The sequence below is a fragment of the Gekko japonicus genome, unplaced genomic scaffold, assembly GCF_001447785.1.
Source record: "Gekko japonicus isolate JY-2015 unplaced genomic scaffold, Gekko_japonicus_V1.1 scaffold1720, whole genome shotgun sequence".
Lineage (NCBI taxonomy): Eukaryota > Metazoa > Chordata > Lepidosauria > Squamata > Gekkonidae > Gekko > Gekko japonicus.
Window position 1 is genome coordinate 14,694 of NW_015173723.1, and position 19,962 is coordinate 34,655.

The window sequence follows — 19,962 nt, forward strand, 5'->3', positions numbered from 1 at the left end:
ACTACGGCTTGCCCAAGGTCATCCAGCCAGGTGCAAGTGGAGGAGTGGGGAATCAAACCCGGCTCTCCCAGATTAGAGTCCGCGCACTTAACCACTACACCAAACTGGCACCAGCTTCCACCACAGCACAAGGATCTTCACTGTGTGACTGAAGGGAAGCTGCGGCAGTCATTTTATTGCTGGCTCCGCCTCTTGCGGTAGCTATTTTGTGGTGGCCATTTTGTCTCTGCGCCTACCACGCTGTGTAAGAACTCCAAAGGCGCCTGAAAGCTGGAAAAGTTGGGAACCCCTGGGTTTTTGTTGTTGTTCAGTCACACAGTCAAGTCCGACTCTTCGCGACCCCATGGACCACATCCCGCCAGGCCTTCCTGTCTTCTGCCGGCCTCTGGAGTTGGCTCAATTTCATGTTCGTTGCATCTGTGACACTGTCTAACCATCTCATCCTTTGCCGTCCCCTTCTTCTTTGACCTTCAATCTTTCCCAGCATCAGGGTCTTCTCCAGTGAGGGCTCCCTTCGCATTGGGTGGCCAAAGTATTTGAGCCCTGGGTTAGACCCTATGAAAAGCCAACAACACTCCCCCTCCCCCCAGTGCAAAAGGAAAAAAGAGGCAATTTTGCCCAAGTCCCTCCTCCTTGTTGACGTGTCTAGTGGAATTTTATCCAGGCTTGCCAGAAGAGGGGGAAAGCAAGAAAGTCCCACCTTCCAGTTGTGATCTGCAGTACCTTACCTGCTTGATCTGGTCGGATTCCGATATTTGCCCGGCCATATTTCAGTACGCTGCCAATCTACCACCTAAACTGAATGGAAGATATCCAGGTCAGAATTCATTTTTTAAAAATACTTGAAATAGAAATACCTGAAACAGAATACCCCACAGTCTAACCCTTCTTTATTTTTATATGTCCTCAGAGGGAGAAGCAGGGGAGGAGATGAAGTGAGTGAGTGAAAAGTACCTTCGGAGAACAATACCTTGAGAGTGTGAGGGTGCGTTCAGTCGGGGCATTTTAGCCAGCATAAACTGCTCCGGTTGGAACCTGAGCAGTTTGATCTGGAAGAAACGCAATCACACTCACCTCCTGACTGCGCAGCACATCGTGATATGCCCATCCACACTTCAGGTGCTCAGCAGAGCGCGTTGGCGGGTGTTTTTTTTTTTTACACAATTTGCGCATGCGCATAGGCAGGCTTCCTTATAATGAAGATCTTTGCGCAGGCACAGAACAACCAACCCGGAAAGCATGCCTTGAAGTGAAGACGTCCCTTTAAATTTTTACTCTGAAACTGGCCTCCGTGAGGTCCCGGACTCGTCTAAAGCCTTACACTAGGCGCCTTTTTTAAAAAAAAAAATATTAACGACAAGGTGAAGCTTTGCCCAAGCGCACATCGCATACTTAAAAAAAAAAAGATGGCTGAAAAGCGGAAGCCTCGGGCTTCCGAACGGAAGTGGCTCTACACCAGCGGGGAGCGATCAGACGGGGATAATGCGGCTGGAACCGGTGCACTCAGGATACCACCACTTGGGGACCTAGTAGCAGAATACAACGGTTTAAAGGCTGTTTGCAACGGTTAGGGACGGAAGGCAGATGTTCGCCGTGTGATCGCCCGTAAGTACACCGATTCCAACCGGCATCTATAGCGGCATAAATGCCCGTCTGAATGCACCCTAAGAGTGCTAAGCATTTGGGAGTGGCTCTCTTCCTCCCCGCCCCACCTGTATATTTTTGTTTATGAGCCAAATAAAGCTAAATGTTCGGCTTCAAAGAGATATCGCATGAACAGTTGGTAACTGGAAATCTCCTGTTACAACTGATCTCCAGAAAACGACATCAGTTTACCTGGAGAAAATGGCTAATTTGGATGGTGGACTCTATGGCATGATACCCCACTGAAGCCCCTCCCCTCCCAAACCCTGCCCCTCTTCAGGCTCCACCCCCCCAAATCTCCAGGTATTTCCCAATATGGAGCTGGCAGCCCTGTGCGTTAATAACAAAGTGTTTGCTAGTCAATATTCATTCAGAACTAGCAAAAGCCCTCTTATAACAGCCAGATATGCAAGGTCCTAGATGGAGACTTGGCCTCAGGCAATAACATATATCCCCCCCCCCCAATGTCCGCTCCATACTCCTGGGAAAAGAATTTCAGATAGTCCTGCTGGTCTACCATGTAGGGGTGTGTGTGTGCCAATCATCTTTAAAAGTCGCGCCTCTCCTCCAGGCCTCTGACCCAATCCTTGTGATTTAGGTAAAGGTAAAGGTTCCCTTGCTCGAAAGCCAGTCGAATCCGACTCTAGGGTTGCGGTGCTCATCTCCGTTTCAAAGCCGAAGAGCCAGCGCTGTCCAAAGACGTTTCCGTGGTCATGTGGCCGGCATGACTAAACACCAAGGCACACGGAACGCTGTTACCTTCCCACCGAAGTGGTTCCTATTTATCTACTTGCAATTTCTTGCTTTCGAACTGCTGGGTTGGCAGGAGCTGGAACTAGAGATGGGAGCTCACTCCGTCATGCGGCAGCTCGGTCTCGAACTGCTGAACTACCGACCTTCTACAGCCTGCAGTTCAGCGTCTTAACCACTTGAGCCACCGCAGCTCCTTGATATGATTTAGGACCCACTTATTTGTCCTTTTGGCAGACCACAGTATCAATAAAACTATCCTCCAACACCACATTTCAAATGAATCAACTTTCCTCCTCTCCGCTTTCTCCAGCTTTCACACCCATAGATAGTAATGGGGAACACCACAGTAAGTCATATCATACCTACCTTCAAAATCCAGGGGTACAAAAACTGAAAGGTGCAGCCAGGCCATTCAGTTAATGCATGGCTGATGTGGGATTTTAAGCTTCCGGGGTCTTACTTTCTTATCAAGGGGTCAGCTCCCTGTTACCTTTTATGACAGACTATAACTGTTTTTAGGAAAACCGCTAAATTTAAGCACGTCCAACTGGAATAAATGAGCATCCATCCATCCCCATTTATCCCCACTGCCACAGGTTTTTCTTCCCTTCTGTCTCATATTTTAGATTGTAAGCTCCATGGGGGCAAGGGCTTGTTCTCTGTACAGCTCTACCATGGTTGATCACACTACATAAATAATAAAGGGCTGTTTTTATTAGAGGTCTTTCTCGTTGGTCTCCATAACCCACACTGCTTTTAGCTATACAGTAAACCTCACTTGTTGTTCAGTCGCACAGTCGAGTCCGACTCTTCATGACCCCATGGACCAGCTCCCGCCAGGCCTTTCTGTCTTCCGCCGTCCTCTGAAGTTGGCTCAACTTCATGTTCATTGCATCGATGATGACACTGTCTAGCCATCTCATCCTTTGCCGTCCCTGTCTTCTTTGACCTTCAATCTTTCCCAGCATCAGGGTCTTCTCCAGTGAGTGCTCCCTTCTCGTTTGGTGGCCAAAGTATTTGAGCTTCAGTTTCATTATCTGGCCTTCCAGGGAACAGTCAAGGTTGATTTCTTTTAGGGTTGATTGATTTGATCTCCTTGCAGTCCAAGGGACTCTCAAGAGTCTTTTCCAGCACCATCGTTCAAAAGAATCTATTCTTCGGCGCTCGGCCTTCCTTATAGTCCAACTCTCGCAGCCATACACGACTACTGGGAATACCATTGCTTTGACCATGCGGACTTTTGTTGGCAGGGTGATGTCTCTACTTTCTATCATGCTGTTTAGGTTCGCCATCGCTTTCCTCCCAAGGAGCAGGCGTCTTTTAACCTCACTGGCTTTCCACAACTAGAATCCCAAAGTTGGAAGGGGCCAAACAGGCCATCTAGTCCAACCGCCTGCTTAGTGCAGGATTAGCCTAGAGTATCCCTGACAAGTTTGTCCAGACGCTGCTCAAAGACTTCCAGTGATATTTCCTAATAGAAGTAAACTCGGTACCACACTGCCAAGGTCACGGTGCCTGCTTGCCCTCCTCCTATTCGCCCTTATCACGAACCCTAAAGGAACAGAACTAGGAGCCCCCCCCCCCCTTCTCTCCACGGGATTGGCTGCCACTTCTTAAGCGGTTTTGCTTCTGCACCTTTGACAGTAGCCCGACTCCCGAGACGTAAAAAGGTTACTCCCCTCCACCCCTTCAAGGCGGGAAAAGCTCCCCCAGTTTGCATTTTGCTTCTCAGGCTGTTAAAGGCACCGGAGCAAGGCCAGTGAAGGCCACGGAAAATGGGGGGGGGGGGGAACAGAACATCCAAACCACTACCCAAACCAGAGACTCCCCTAGTCCTTCCCCTTCCGACCTCCGCTGCCCACAAGCAACAACCCTTCCCCCGGCACCTCGAACGCCCTCGCCCGTCTCCCCTACCTTGTGCCCGAAAGGAATCGGCGATGGTGGACCCCTCGAATAGCTTTACTTTCCATCTACCACGTGTGGTCCGTCACACTAAAGAGTCCCCCCATCAAATCTACAAAGCACACCAGGGCTCATCCTACGTCCCAAAACACAGTTACCTTTGAACCGCCACAGCGGGACCGAACGACAGACTTATGCAACTTAAGCCTGCAGCGGAACCCTTCCGTGGTGTACTTGTTTCTACCCGGACCTTTAGTGAACAGGACCATTCCAGGAAACGGCGAAAAGAAACTAAGGCGCATGCGCGTTAGTCCCGGAAACGCTGTGCGGAACCGTCTTTCCCTCTCTAATCGAAAGGAGGGCGGCCTGACCGCGCGTGCGCGCTCGCTGCACAGAGGCACGCCTCGCCTCACGGTCCAGGAAGGGGTTGGGCCAAACTTGTCAGTTTGTTAACGGCGGGCGTTGTGAACCGCAGGTGCTGCCGTTACCATGCCAACCCGGACTTCCGGCGGGTGGTTGCTCAGGTGCGGCGGGGTTCGGGCAGACCTCAGGGAGGGGTACGTAGGGGGGGGGGGCGCGCGCGCTGTGGGGCGGAAGAAGCAGGAGGGCCTCAGGTAACCTAGTGATGGGGTGGGGGACACTGTGGCTTATCTCTAGGGAGCTTTGGGGCTCTTTCGCTTGTAGAAACGACGGCTGAGGGGTGACATGATCGAGGTTGACAAGATTATGCGTAGGGTAGAGCAGGTAGAGAAAGAGGTCCTTTTCTCCCTTTCTCACAATACAAGAACTTGTGGGCACTCCATGAAATTGCTGAGCGGTCGGGTTAGAATGGATAAGAGGAAGTCCTTCTTCACCCAAAGAGTGATTAACACATGGAATTCACTGCCACAGGAAGTGGTGGCGGCTACAAGCCTGGGCAACTCCAAGAGGGAATTAGATAAACATATGGAGCAGAGATTAGCCACAAGGTACAGATAGGAACTCTGGGTCAACAGTGGGGGGGCTTCTAGTGTCCTGGTCCCACTGGTGGACCTCCTGGTGGCACCTGGTATTTTTGCCACTGTGTGACAGACAGAGTGTTGGACTGGATGGGCCATTGGCCTGATCCAACATTAGCTTCTCTTATGTTCTTCTGTGTGTGTTTGTTTGTATGTGCTTGCAAAACTGGAAGCCATGGTGACTTCTGGAAACTCCCTTGCGGGGCTTGGACGTTTCAGAGAGGTGGCTTGGTATTACCTGTCTCTGCGTCCTGGGCCTGGTATTCCTTGGAGGTTGCCCTTCTGAGTACTTGTCAGGGGCGGCCCTGCTTAGCTTCCAAGATCTGATGAGATCGGGCTTGCCCGGGCTATCCAGGTCAGGGCCTGCTTTTTAAGTGGCGATGCCGGGGTTTGAACCTGGGACCTTCTGCATGCCAAGCAGACATTCTACCACTGAGCCACGGCCCCTTCTCCATGGCTGTCTGCTGTTGGAGACTGTATACTGAAATAATCTGCAGTTCTGTTCTGTGGCTTCTTTTCTCCACTCTTCTGTTCATTTACTTCATTTATCCCCCGCCTTTCTCTCCAATGGAGACGCAGAGCAGCTTTCATCATTCTCCTCTCCTCCATTTAATCCTCCCAACAGACTTGTGAGGTAGGCTAGGTCAATAGTGTGTGACTGGCCCAAAGTTACCCAGAGAGATTCCATAGCGGAGTGGGGATTTGAACCCGGGTCTCCCAGTTCCTGGTCCAGCTCTCTAACCGCTACACTGGCTTGGTAACGTCGCACTTCCTTCGTTCCACAGAGGCGAGGCCTGAGCACCGCTTCACGAACGGTTCATGGAAGCAGAAGCGAATTCTGGCTCGAGTGACGATTCTCTGGTTAGCCTGACTGCCGGTGATGTCCTCATCCGCTCCACGAGCTTCCACATGAAACCAACGTCAGTCCCCTCTCGGTCGGCGGGAGGCAAACCCGCCGCTCCCATTCGAGAACGTATCCGGATTTCAGTGAAGAAGCTGCGGGAGGTGCCTCCTCCCTGTCACCCAGAAGATTCTGGTTTGATGGATGAGGAATATATCCCCCGTGCCTTACCGGCAAACAGATCTGTGTCTCAAAAGCCAACGGCTGCAACTCCTAGGACGACAACAGAAGGTATGCTTGTAATCAGTGCTCCCTGTAAGCTGTGGAGTCTCGTGAGCGAAAATTCTACTTTGTGGGCGACTGGCATTAAAGTGGGGCACGAGCAGTTTCACTGCTGCATAAATTAGTTTGCTCTGGAGCCATCCTTCCTGAGCTGAGACAAAAATGTGTGGGCTGGAGTCTAAAAAACTGTGACCTAGCTCACACTAACTCTTCTTAGAGGGAACACTGCTTGTAATATGTTTCTCATCTTCTTGCAGTCCCGCCGCCTGCATCCGTACAAGATTTGTGATAGCTTTATTTAGCATCAGGATCTGTGATGTTTTATCTGGGATTATCGCCTAACTTTACGGACCATAACCAAGGAAATACTTCTTTGCAGAATGAGTGATTAAAATATGGAATTCGCTGCCGGAGGATGTAGTGATGTCCACAGGCACAGATGGCTTTAAAAGGGCATTAGACAGATTAGACAGAAAATTATGGTGACTGAACGGAGCCTCCACATTCAGAGGCAGTCAGCCTCTGAATCCTAGTACCTTAAGCCTTTTAACCTTTATTCATGGGTGTTTTTTACTACTAGTTTGTGGTGTTTCAAATGTTAACTGCTTGCTTTGGGCCGTAAATAAAACTTTATCCTATCCTAGTACCAGAAGGCAACATCAGGGGAGGACTTCAGCCTCTGTGCCGGGGAAACTGGAAGACGCTTACTCTGTTAGCTAGACGGATTGTAATTGTGCTGACAGACTCCTACTATAGACTAGCAACATGCACCGGGCCTCTACCCAGCATGTTAAGTGTTACCCTGCAGGAGTTATTTGGGCTTCTGTGTGCAAAACATTTTTCAGAATTGGGTTCTACAGTTTTCTCTCAGAATTAAGCCATATTATGGGAGGAGGGTAGGATTGCAAGTCACAATGGCAATTCTTGGTTTTTACACCCACTTTTCTCTACCTTAAAGTAAAGGTTTCCCTTGCTCGAAAGCCAGTCGAATCCGACTCTAGGGTTGCGGTGCTCATCCCCGTTTCAAAGCCGAAGAGCCAGCGCTGTCCGAAGACGTTTCCGTGGTCATGTGACCGACATGACTAAACACCAAGGCGCACGGAACGCTGTTACCTTCCCACCGAAGTGGTGCCTATTTATCTACTTGCAATTTCTTGCTTTTGAACTTCTAGGTTGGCAGGAGCTGGAACTAGAGACGGAAGCTCACTCCGTCACGCGGCACCCGGGTCTAGAACTGCTGAACTACAGACCTTCCACAGCCTGCAGTTCAGCGTTTTAACCACTTGAGCCACCGCAGCTCCTTAAGGAGCTCTACCTTAAGGAGTCTCAAAAGCAGCTTACAATCGCCTTCCCTTCCCCATAGCAGGCGCCTTGTGAGGTAGGTGGGGTTCTGAGAGAGTTCTGAGAGAACTGTAGCGGGAGAAAAGAGCAAGAGTCCAGGAGCACCTTAAAAACGAACACATTTTGTGGCAGTGGAGGAGCTTTTGTGAGTCACGGCTCACTTCTTCAGATATCTGAAGAAGTGAGCCGTGACTCACAAAAGCTCCTCCACTGCCACAAAATGTGTTCGTTTTTAAGGTGCTCCTGGACTCTTGCTCTTTTCCACCGCTACAGACAGACTAACACGGTTACTCATCTTGATGAGTCTGAGAGAACTGGCCCTGGCCCTAAGTCACCTAGCAGGCTTCACATCGAGGAGTGAAAACCTGGTTCTCCAGATTAGAGTCCACCGCTCTTAACCACTACGTTAAACTGGTTCTCAACTAGTTGTATAGCACCATTGTCTTTCTTGTTCTAGGTGCTGTATGCACGCATGCCAGCAGAAGCTCAGAGCAGCTACCCTCCGGTGAAAAAGAGGTAAAGCACCCTCAGTTATTCTGTGTTCAGCCTCCCAAGGATACATCACATGTTAGTTTTCCCCATCTCGCAGTGCCAGTCCTAAGCAGATTTACATCTTTTTAAGCGGAGCTGGAAGGGTGTCACTCTGTTGAGGATTGCAGTCTTAGGGACCCGAGTACCTGAAGATTGACTGTCTGCCTTTGCTTATGCTTTGCCAAAAGACACGTCCTCCCTCCCCATGATCTAACGAAATCTCTAAGATCAGCAGACTAAGACCAAGCGTGACCAGCAGGGGCAGGTGGAACATCCTGCTTGGGGGTTGTTCCACAACTGCAAAATGCCTCTCCCAGGGGACTCACCAAACCTTGTGCAGGTGGTCAGTAACAGCAGTTAGGCCGGGCCCATGGCTCAGTGGCAGAGCATCTGCTTGGCATGCAGAAGGTCCTGGGTTCAGTCCCCAGCATCTCCAAGTAAAAGGACTAGGCAGACTGGCAGCAGCTCTCCAGGGTCTCAGGCTGAGAACTTTCACATCACCAATTAAAAAAGGGTTCCAGAGGAGATCTGGGAAATTACAGGCCTGTCAGTCTGACGTCAATACCGGGTAAGTTAGAAACTATTATTAAGGAAAGAGTTAGTAGGCACATTGATGAACAAAAACTATTGAGGCAGACTCAGCGTGGGTTCTGTAAGGGAAGATCTTGTCTCACTAACCTGTTAGTGTTTTTTGAGGGAGTGAACAAATGTGGACAAGGGGGACCCAATAGATGTTGTTTACATTGACTTCCAGAAAACATTTGATAAAGTTCCTCATCAAAGGCTCCTAAGTAAGCTCAATAGTCAAGAAAAAGGAACATGTTAAAATGCTCCAGTGTTAGTCTTGTCCCGCAGATGAACAGCAAAGCCCGTATTTATTTTATTTTATGCATTTTATTCATATCCCACCTTTCTCCCCAATGGGGTACCCAAAGCAGCTTATGTCGTTCTCCTCTCCTCCTCCGGTCCTCACAACAACCCTGTGAGGTAGGTTATTCTGAGAGTGTGTGACTGGCCCAAGGTCGCCCAGCAAGTTCCCGTGGCACGAGTGGGGATTTTGAACTTGGTTTCCCCAGATCCCAGTCCAACGCTTTAACCACTGCACCACGCTGGCTCTCATATGTCTCGTTTAAAACATTTCTGTGCCATCTTTCCACCTAAATAGGGCCCCCAAGGAAGTGAGCATCAAACATTTCGACATTAAAAATATTTTAAAAGTAAATATACAATAATTCAATACAAACATACAAACAGACATTAAAAAACAGGGGTCCAACAAAATTTACTGGAAAAGAGATGGTCTTGCAGTGCACGGTAACCTTTTGCCAGTTTTCCAAGCCTTGGAAACTGTGTAAATGTTCACAGTAAGATATACATGGTAAACAAATCCTTATTGTTTAAACATTTAATGTTTTACATCGCTATTTAACACTGGTACTCCCTGTTCCTTGAGAATCAACTACTCGTACAAATGTTTTTAATTTATAGGACAGAAGCTCATTTCACTGTTTCTCCCCCCACAGGAATGTTCATCTGAAGCTTCAGTACCTCTTCCTTTGCAAGCTATAGGAGATGGGAACAAACAAAAAGGTACTTTAACTTAAGAACCTGCTTTTATTTGTCTTTGGATCAGTTTTGCGACAAGAGTTGATTGACTGAGTAGAGCAGAGGTCCATCAGTGGCTGCTAGCCGCAAGGTATAGGTAGAACACACTGTCTGGGGAGCTCTGTCTTCTTGGTGCTTGGGGGGGGGGCAAGAGTGGGAGGGCTTCTGGAGTTCTGGCCCCACTGGTGGATCTCCTGATGGCACCTGGGTTTTGTCCACTGTGTGACACAGAGTGTTGGACTGGATGGGCCACTGGCCTGATCCAACATGGCCTCTCTTATGTTCTTATGTTTGGTGTAGTGGTTTGGTGTAGTAGTTACGTGTGCGGACTCTAATCTGGGAGAACCGGGTTTGATTCCCCACTCCTCCACTTGCAGCTGCTGGATGACCTTGGGCAAGCCATAGTTCTGACAAGAGCTGTCCTTGAAAGAGCAGTTCTGAAAAGAGCTCTCTCAGCCCTAAGAAGGACTAAAAAAGGAAGAAGATCTAACGATTAACTTTGATTAACTGGAAACGAGGAATAGATGAAGTGAGATGAACAGAAGGAGGACGCGTATAAGGGATCTATGCCGAAGAAACAGAAATGGCATATAAACATTGTGGGGAAGGGACAGAGGGTAGGGCACATCACCAGTATGGGAATAGGGATGCATCTGATTGTAATGTGCATATATGCATCACCACGCTGTGATTTCATACAATTGTACAGCATTTTAGGATTGCTGAGGAACATGAAACGTTCCCTCTTTGACGAGAACCTCATTCAACATTTTCCCGCTTGTGCTGTCTCTGAGTACCAACACAGGGCAACATTTCTTCCAGGTGTTGCGTTTGTCAAGGTATTGTTTAATTAACTCTGAAATGGACAGAAGTGGCTTTTTTTTTTAAAGTGTAAGCACCAAGTTAGTAGCAGCCCTAATACTCCAAACCAGATGTGTCTTGTCAGAGCTCGGAAGCCAAGCAGGGTGGGTACTTGAATGGGGAACCACCAAGGAAGATATTGCAGAGGCAGGTGATGGCAAATGCACCTGTGCTCATCTCTTGTCTTAAAAACCGCTTGAGGGGTCCCCATAAGTCGGTTGCAAATCGACGGCACTCTTCACTTACTTAAGCGTTTGGGATTTGTGCTGTTAATTCTGAATCTTCCTACCCTTCCCAGCATGTCTGACCCACGACAAGGTAAGGAGTGAGACAGTCTTGGGCCTGTCCACCTTATCTCACTAGTTCTAGAAAGAGCAGGTAGAGAAAGAGGTGCTTTTCTCCCTTTCTCACAATACAAGAACTCGTGGGCACTCCATGAAATTGCTGAGCGGTCGGGTTAGAACGGATAAGAGGAAGTACTTCTTCACCCGAAGAGTGATTAACACTTGGAATTCACTGCCACAGGAAGTGGTGGCAGCTACAAGCATGGACAGCTTCAAAAGGGAATTAGATAAGCATATGGAGCAGAGGTCCATCAGTGGCTATTAGCCACAAGGTATAGATAGGGACTCTGGGGCAAGTGATGCTCTGTCATCTTGGTACTTGGGGGGGGGCCAACAATGGGAGGGCTTCTAGTGTCCTGGCCCCACTGGTGGACCTCCTGATGGCACTGGTATTTCTGGCCACTGTGTGATACAGAGTGTTGGACGGGATGGGCCTTTGGCCTGATCCAATATTGGCGTCTCTTATGTTCTTATGTTCTGCTCCTGTAAAACATAGTTTTTGAAGAGGAAGAAGAGATTGGATTTATACCCAACCCTTCACTACCTGAAGGAGTCTCAGAGCGGCTTTCCATCTCCTTTTCCTTCCCCTCCCCACAGCAGACACCCTGGGAGGCAGGTGGGGCTGAGAGAGCTCTGACAGAAACTGCTCTTGAAGAAGAAGAAAAAGAGATTGGATTTATACCCCGCCCTTCACTGCCCAAAGGACTCTCAGAGTGGTTTACAATCTCCTTTCCCTTCCCCTCCCCACAGCAGACACCCTGTGAGGTAGGCGGGGCCGAGAGAGCTCTGACAGAAACTGCTCTTTTTTAAAAAAAAAAACCCAAAAAACAGCCGTGCCAGAACTACGGCTTGCCCAAGGTCATCCAGCAGGTGCAAGTGGAGGAGTGGGGAATCAAACCCGGTTCTCCCAGATTACAGTCAGCGCTCCTAACCTGTAAAGGCAGACCTATAGCATCATTAAATTAAATAAGATAGTCAAGTCTGTTCTGGGTTTTTGTTTTACAGCGACGGACATTTTTATTTCCCAGTATGATGCCGGACAAAAGGAGGCTGTAAGAGCTGTATTCAAGCAGAGGTAAGTGCCAGTGTTCGAAAGGAGAGCTACTCTGGGGGAGAGCTACCCTGTATGCAATCCAAGCTGGCTGGAGAAAATGAGAAAGCTTAACCAACTTGTCCTCGAGGGAGATTTTTGCATCCATTTTGCTCTCATAAATCTGGACTGCTGCCCACCCACAGAATGTACTAGTTCTTTTATCCCGCTAAGGCCTGTAAAACGGAGCTGTTCCGCCAGGCCTTTGAGTGAGACGGCGGGCGTCCGTCTCACTTGGCCTCCCTGCTCTAGTTCCCAATCTACTGAAGTACCTGTTGATCTCATCTACGTGGCCCTAACAGGGGTTTTTTAATGTAATTGCTGCTACGCCATGAATGTTACTGTTTTAATGATTTTTATTTATTTATTTATTTTATTCTTTGGATTTATATCCCGCCCTCCCCGAAGGCTCAGGGCTGCTTGTAACGTAATGTCATGATTGTAATGTCATGTCGTTTTATTGTAACGAGTCTCCGACTCTGTCTTGTTGTGATCCACCCTGACCCTGCTTTGGGGAGGGCAGACTAAAGACCTGATAAACAAACCAGCAAACAAATAAAAATGAGTGGTACTGATCTGATGGTGTTTGACTCTAGATAGGCTGGAACAGTGGGCTGAGACAAATAAAATGAATTTCAATAGAGAGGAGTGCAAAGTCCTACACTTAGGTACAAAAAATCGAAGGCACAGATATAGAATGGGAGGGACTTGGCTTGACAGCAGCTGGTTGGTGAGAGGGTTGGAATCCGAGTCTTATGAGGAAAGGCTGAAAGAGTTGGGTATGTTTAGCCTGGGAGGGGACATGATTTGCAGTCTTCAAGTATCTGAAGGGCTGTCATGTAGAAGATGAAGAGGATCTATTCTCTCTTGCTCCGGACTGCAAGACTAGATCTAATGGGCGGAAATTACAAGGGAGTCGTTACCGGCTAAATATCAGGAGAAGCTTCCTAACTGTAAGAGTGGTTGAGCAGTGGGACAGACTGCCTCGGAAGGTGGTGGAGGCTCCTTCGCTGGACGTTTTCAAGTGGAGGCTGGACGACCATCTTTCGGGTATTTTGTAGGGCTATCTTTCGGCTGTGCTCCTGCAGAGTGCATGGGTTGGACTAGATGACCTGCAAGGTCCCTTCCAACTCTAACATTCTATGATTCTATAAGGAGTTTATTGAAAGTGGCTCCTTTGAAATGACAATAACGACGTTTATTGTTGACTGGAAACCCCTTAGAGACTTTCAGCATGAAACATAAATGAATTGATGATTTGTGGTTTGATGATTACAAGAAAATTAGTAGAAAAAAGAGAGAGCTTTTCCTTGTACCCATAGAGTAAGAGATGATTTGGTAATCACACTTGTATTTGCCGCAGGGAAAATCAGAAGCCTTTCCTTATATTTCTTTTTTTTCTCTTTTCCCCTGTTTTCTCTACTTTTTAATTGCCTTTTTAAAAAAGGCCTTGGCGGGGGGAGGGCGGGATAAAAGCCTAATCAATAAAATCAATAAAATAAACTTCCAATAAAAATGTGATTTAAAAGAAAGTGCCTCCTTTAGCGAGAAATTGCGGGGGTGGGGATTGCCTCTAAAAAGAGATTTTTTTAAAAAATCCGTGCATTCCTCTTGTGTCTGTAGAATTCAGAACGTTCCTGTATTTAAAGAGGTCAAAGTGCAACTTCTCGATAACGCTTGCCAGGACCAGAAAGACAGGGCCAAGTCTGCGCACGGCGAGATGGATACGGCGACAACCATCGCAGCGGCGACCGCAGCGGCCATTGCGTCTGCCGCTCCGCTTCTCAAAGTAAGGGACTGGTTTTTGGACGGTCCTCTTCAAGTTGGAACCATGAAAGCACGTATGTGCTAAAAGAGAAAGCTGGCTTTGCTTTCCAGAAACCCAGATCCAGCACCTGGAACCGATCGTGCAACTTAGATGGAACTTTAGCTGGCGTGCTGCAGAACTTGGCATGGTGGTGTGGGGTTTGTCAGGCACGTCGTTTTTGCGCACATGCAAAAATCAAGCCATGCAAGTACTAAGACAGAAATACAAATTGTTTACACACCTGCGGATGCAAATTCCTCTATACTTGTGCAGGGCTTTTTTTGTGGAAAAAGCCCAGCAGGAACGTATTAGCATAATAGGCCACACCCAACAGCAGAAACCTATTAGCATATTAGGTCACACCCCTGACAGCACAGCTCATTGGCATATTAGGCCACACCCCCATGTTACCAGAAGTGTGGTCATCCAGCCACACCCACCTTTTGCTTCTTATTCTCTTTACCTTGTTTGTTGCCAAAACCCAGGGCTTGTTTGTAGCAGGAACTCCTTTGCATGTTAGGCCACACACCCCTAATGTAGCCAATCCTAATGAGTTTCTGCTGTTGGGTGAGGCCTATTATGCTAATGAGTTCCTGCTGGGCGTGGCCAACTTGGGAGCCAGCCGGAACTCCGTTCCTGTGCGTTCCTGCCCAAAAATAGCCCTGCTTGTGGGTCTGTGCTTGTGGCCATCACTATATCCTCTGGCAGTGAATTCTGTGTAAAGAAGAGGAGCTGGTTGGCCACTGCGTGAGACAGAATGCTGAACTAAATGAACATTGGTCTGATTTAGCAGGGCTCTTACGTTCCTCTGGAGGACCAACAACAGGGCACAGAGGCCGAGACCTTCCCTGATGTTGCCTCCTGGCTCTGGGATTCCGAGGTTTACTGCCTTTGGTTCTGGAGATTCCCTTTAGTTACCATGACTCGTAGCCACTGATAGACCTATCCTCTGTGAATCTGTGTAATCACCTTTTAAAGCATTCTGTGCTTGTGGCCCTCACTATATCCTCTGAATTCCAGGTTATAATTGCTTGCTGTGTAGCAAAGTATTTCCTTTTGTCCATCCTGAACCTACTGCCCATCAGCTTCATTTGATGCTCTCAAGTTCTAGTCTTTCGGGAGAGGGAGAAAAAGTTCTCTCTGTCCACTCTCTCCCCCCCCATGCATAATTTTATAAGCCTCTATCCTGTCCCCCCTTAGTCATCTCTTTTCTGAACTGAGAAGTCCCAGACTCTTCTGCCTTTTCTCACAGGGAAGGTTCTCCAGCTCCCAAATCATCTTGGTTGCCCTCCTCTGTACTCTCTCCAGCTCTGCGATGTCCTTTTTGAGATACGGTGACCAGAGCTGTACACAGGATTCCAAATGAGGCCCCACTATAGGTTTGTACAGGGGCATCACTAGTATCAGCCGTTTAATTTTCAATCCCTTTGCATTACCCCCCCCCTCCCTTTGCTTTCATCCAGTCAGCTTTGGTTAGGAAGGAGAAGGTTGGTCACCACACCTTAAAAAGGATATTATAGCTTTGGAAAAAGTGCAGAAAAGGGCAACTCGAATGATAAAAGGGTTGGAACACTTTCCCTATGAGGAAAGGTTAAGGCGCTTAGGGCTCTTTAGCTTGGAGAAACGACGACTGAGGGGTGACATGATTGAGGTTTATAAGATTATGCATGGGAAAGAGCAGGTAGAGAAAGAGGTACTTTTCTCCCTTTCTCACAATACAAGAACCCGTGGGCACTCCATGAAATTGCTGAGCAGTCGGGTTAGAACGGATAAAAGGAAGTACTTCTTCACCCAAAGAGGGATTAACACTTGGAATTCACTGCCACAGGAAGTGGTGGCGGCTACAAGCATGGACAACTTCAAAAGGGAATTAGATAAGCATATGGAGCAGAGGTCCATCAGTGGCTATTAGCCACAAGGTATAGATAGGGGCTCTGGGGCAAGTGATGCTCTGTCATCTTGGTGCTTGGGGGGGTCAACAGTGGGATGGCTTCAAATGTCCTGGCCCCACTAGTGGACCTCCTGCTGGCACCTGGTATTTCTGGCCACTGTGTGACACAGAGTGTTGGACTGGATGGGCCTTTGGCCTGATCCAACATTGGCATCTCTTATGTTCTTAAGGAATGATAGAATCGTAGGGTTGGAAAGGACCTCCAGGGTCACCGAGTCCAACCCCCCGCACAATGCAGGAGATTCACAAATACCTTCCTCCCGCACACACCCAGTGACCAAGGCTCCCTCTAAGCCGTGGAGTCTTGTGAGCAAATATTTTACTCTATGAGCTACTGGCGTTAAAGCTGTGAGCGAGCGATTTGGCTCCTGCATCAATTAGTTTGCTCTGGAGCCATCCCTTCCTGAGCTGAGACAAAAATGTGTGAGCCGGAGGCTAAAAAACGGTGAGCTGGCTCACACTAACTCACCTTAGAGGGAGCACTGCCAGTGACCTCTGCTCCATGCCCAGAAGATGGCAAAAAAATCCCTCCAGGATCCCCGGCCAAACTGGCCTGGAGAACAATGGCTTCCTGACCCCAACGTGGCGACCAGTGTTGACTTTTGTAGGGTTCAAGAACGACACAGCACACAGAGATTTCTAGAAGCTGATCAGGCTCTGTCTGTCTGTCTCTCTCTGTACCAAACTCTCCACTGACAGGCTCACCGCAGCGTCTTTATTAGAATCAAACAGCTCACACAAGGCACAGTGAGAACATGTTACAGTTAGTGGCCTCTATGCAAAAATCACACTATGTATTTTTCACAGGCAAGATTACCCTCGAATGTTGCAACGCTTGTGTGCTCTCAGCAATTCATTGTACTCTTTAGTAAAACAACAGACTTATGCAGACGCAGCTAAGAATGTGCCTTGCTTGCCAATCTCCCGTTGCCAATCTCACTGTGACTCCTTGTGAAAACAGGAGCCCTCCCTGTGACAACAGGAGCCTCTCCGGGTGTGCCTCGCAGAGATTTTCCTATTGCCACAGACCAGCATTTCCCTGGGCGTGTCAGAAAGGGCCAGGAGAACTAAGCACTGAGGCAACCCTTCCTGCCCTCCCTTCTCGTGATCTGCCGAAGTTCACAGAATCAGCATTGCTGTCAGGTGGCCATCCAGCCTCTGTTCGAAGACCTCCCAAGAAGGAGAGGAGGGCCTGGCCTCCTCAGCTCCTCAGCATTTCAATAATTGCTTATCTTTTTTTGCCTCCAGGTCCAGAGCGACTTGGAAGCCAAAGTGAACTCCGTCTCTGAGTTCCTGAATAAGTTACAAGAGACGGACAGGCAGCTGCAGCGGGTCGCCGAGCAGCAAGCCGCCTCCAAGGCCCAGCCGCTGGAGGGGCCTCCCTCCCGTCACAGAGTCGACGAGGTGGAGAAGCAGATGGCTGTCTTCATGGAGCAGCGGCTTCAGCATCTGGAAACGCTGCAACAGCAGCAAATGAACATTCAGGTACAGGCCTCCAAGACGGGAGCCTGTGCTGTGTTTGTCTGATCAGTGGCTATTAGCCACAAGGTATAGATAGGGGCTCTGGGGCAAGGGATGCTCTGTCTTCTCGGTGCTTGGGAGAGGCCAACAGTGGGAGGGCTTCTAGTGTCCTGGCCCCACTGGTGGACCTCCTGATGGCACTGGTATTTCTGGCCACTGTGTGACACAGAGTGTTGGACTGGATGGGCCTTTGGCCTGATCCAACATTGGTGTCTCTTATGTTCTTAAACACAAATTAAAATAACAAATAAGGGCCCATTCATACCTCATAGACAAATATAAAAATACAAAGGCTGATAAAATAGACCTAACGCGTTTCGGCCTACACAGGCCTTCCTCAGAGGTCTAATGCAAATAGAACATGTTGGCTAATATGTAAACATATATACAATCATACATATACAAAATATGAGATAAAGACCAGAAAACAATTGTTCCAAAGTTTAACCACTGGGGAAGATCTTCCCTGCCTCAATAGGTTTTGTTCATCTATGTGCCTACTAATTCTTTCCTTAATAATGGTTTCCACCAATTTACCCGGTATCGACGTCAGACTGACTGGCCTGTAATTTCCTGGATCTCTGGAACCCTTTTTAAAGATGGGAGTGACATTAGCTACCTTCCAATCCTCAGGAATGGAGGCAGATTTTAAGGAAAGATTACATATCTTTGTCAGGAGATCCACAAGTTCACATTTGAGTTCTTTCAGAACTCTCGGATGTATGCCATCTGGGCCTGGTGATTTATCAGTTTTTAAGTTGTCTATCAGTTTTAGGACCTCCTCTCTCGTCACCTCAATCTGACTCAGGTCTTTCAACACCCCTCCTGAAATCAGTGGTTCTGGAGTGGGCAAGCACTTCTCATCTTCCACAGTGAAGACAGAGGCAAAAAATGCATTTAGCTTCTCAGCAATTTCCCTATCATCCCTTATCATTTAATAAATACATGTATATTTTTGTATGTTTCATAATTAGATTTTTAGAGTTGGCCCTCTTCCATTCTTGACTAACCTTTTTAGTTTGTGATTCAGTATAAGGCAGCTTCACATATTTCCTGTATTTCTGAAAATGACAGTTTTTAGCTGTGCGGCGGTTTCCCCATTCACTGTAACCCTTTTCCCCCCCAGACCCATTTAATCAACTCGGCGCTGAACTCGGGTGGCTTTCAAGCCGGCAACGTCCCACCTTCTCAAACGGCAGCAGCACCTGCAGTGAATGCAGGCAGGCCCCTCGGCAACCCGATATCGCCTCGTCAACGGGATTTATTCTCTACAAATCCATGGAATGCGCAAGGTGAGAGATGTCTGGGTTTTTTTTTTTTTTAAAAGTACCACCTCAAATGTATGCACAACCTGTAAAAGAGCCCAGAATGTTGCTCAGTTTTTTTACACTTGTATCCAATCTGTTACTGAGTCAAAAGGCCATGGATACGCATATAGCCGTGTTATACTGAAACCAAATCTGTGGTCCGTCAAGATCTGTATTGTCTACTCAGACTGGCAGCTGCTCTCCAGGGTCTCAGACAGAGGTCTTTCACATCACCAGCTACCTGCCTCTTTTAACTGGAGATGCTGGGGATTGAACTTGGGACCTTCTGTGTGCCGAACAAATGGTCTACCGTTGAGTCGCATCCCCTCCCCCCAAAAAAAGAATACATGAAGCTGCCTTATAATGATCCTAGCTTAAGACAGACTTGGGAACGGTGTAACGGGAGGTCCTCCACCTGCTCTTGGGTCAGTCATTCTCCCTTTCTCAGCTGTACCTACCTCAAAGGGCTATCGTGAGTACAAAAGAAAGAACCACGAATGAACACGTGTGAAGCTGCCTTCTACTGGATCAGACCAATTGGTCCATCAGAGTCAGTATTATCTACCCAGACTGGCAGCAGCTCTCCAGGGACTCAGGCGAGAGGTCTTTCCCATCACCTCCTATCTGGTCCTTTTAACTGGGGATGCTGGGGATTGAAGTTTTGGATCCTTATGCTCTGCTGCTCAGCTACGTTTTTTATGATGTTCTCTTTTTTTTTTTAGTTTTGTTTTTATACTTTTTTACAATGCACATAACACGATAAACATAACCAGGAAAAACGGGGTGGTATTGATTACAACAAGATAAGAATTAGAACCATTGGAAGAGTATAATTTATAAATATAACATGACAATCCTGGCTATTAACTATATTTACTATGTAAACTCTATGTTTATTCATTAGTCTGTGGTTACTTTGGTGGACCACATGAGCCTTCGTGCGCCGTGTTTAGGGCTAGTGTGATAGAGACCGAATGTTTATGTTACGCTGATTGGAGGATTGAGGTCCGAGCTTCTAAGTTGAGGCTGAGAGCTTGTTCCCATCTTCTCTGCACTGTGATTCACAAATTCATGCCCCTCCTTGGGTAGCAGCGGTCACAGGGGAGCGCAACAGCTCTAATTCGAGTTGAGCACATTCATAGCTGGCCCAAACCATCAGGGGTGGTTGTAGATTCGGGGAGGCC

General features: G+C 48.0%; 2 protein-coding genes across 4 annotated transcripts in view; one reads left to right on the forward strand and one right to left on the reverse strand.

Annotated features, from left to right (window-relative positions):
* Nucleotides 1–4,507, reverse strand: part of TIMM9 (translocase of inner mitochondrial membrane 9 homolog (yeast)) — an 8,698-nt gene extending 4,191 nt beyond the window's left edge. The window contains exons 1-2 of one of the 3 annotated variants that reach the window (XM_015423375.1): nucleotides 4,458–4,507; nucleotides 729–798 (exon numbers count right to left, since the gene is read on the reverse strand). In XM_015423375.1, the coding sequence (XP_015278861.1) occupies nucleotides 729–767 (39 nt within the window). In that variant the 5' untranslated portion in view covers nucleotides 768–798; nucleotides 4,458–4,507. Of the gene's footprint in view, nucleotides 1–728; nucleotides 799–4,311; nucleotides 4,399–4,457 lie in introns of those variants that run through there. The other 2 variants (XM_015423376.1, XM_015423374.1) reach the window with 2 other exon arrangements.
* A 311-nt stretch (nucleotides 4,508–4,818) lies between these two features.
* The window catches only part of KIAA0586 (KIAA0586 ortholog), a 145,513-nt gene continuing 130,369 nt past the window's right edge, over nucleotides 4,819–19,962 (forward strand). The window contains exons 1-8 of the mRNA XM_015423372.1: nucleotides 4,819–4,856; nucleotides 6,083–6,429; nucleotides 8,219–8,277; nucleotides 9,816–9,882; nucleotides 12,108–12,177; nucleotides 13,816–13,981; nucleotides 17,199–17,435; nucleotides 18,598–18,763. Of these exons, the coding sequence (XP_015278858.1) occupies nucleotides 6,117–6,429; nucleotides 8,219–8,277; nucleotides 9,816–9,882; nucleotides 12,108–12,177; nucleotides 13,816–13,981; nucleotides 17,199–17,435; nucleotides 18,598–18,763 (1,078 nt within the window). The 5' untranslated portion in view covers nucleotides 4,819–4,856; nucleotides 6,083–6,116. The remainder of the gene's footprint in view (nucleotides 4,857–6,082; nucleotides 6,430–8,218; nucleotides 8,278–9,815; nucleotides 9,883–12,107; nucleotides 12,178–13,815; nucleotides 13,982–17,198; nucleotides 17,436–18,597; nucleotides 18,764–19,962) is intronic.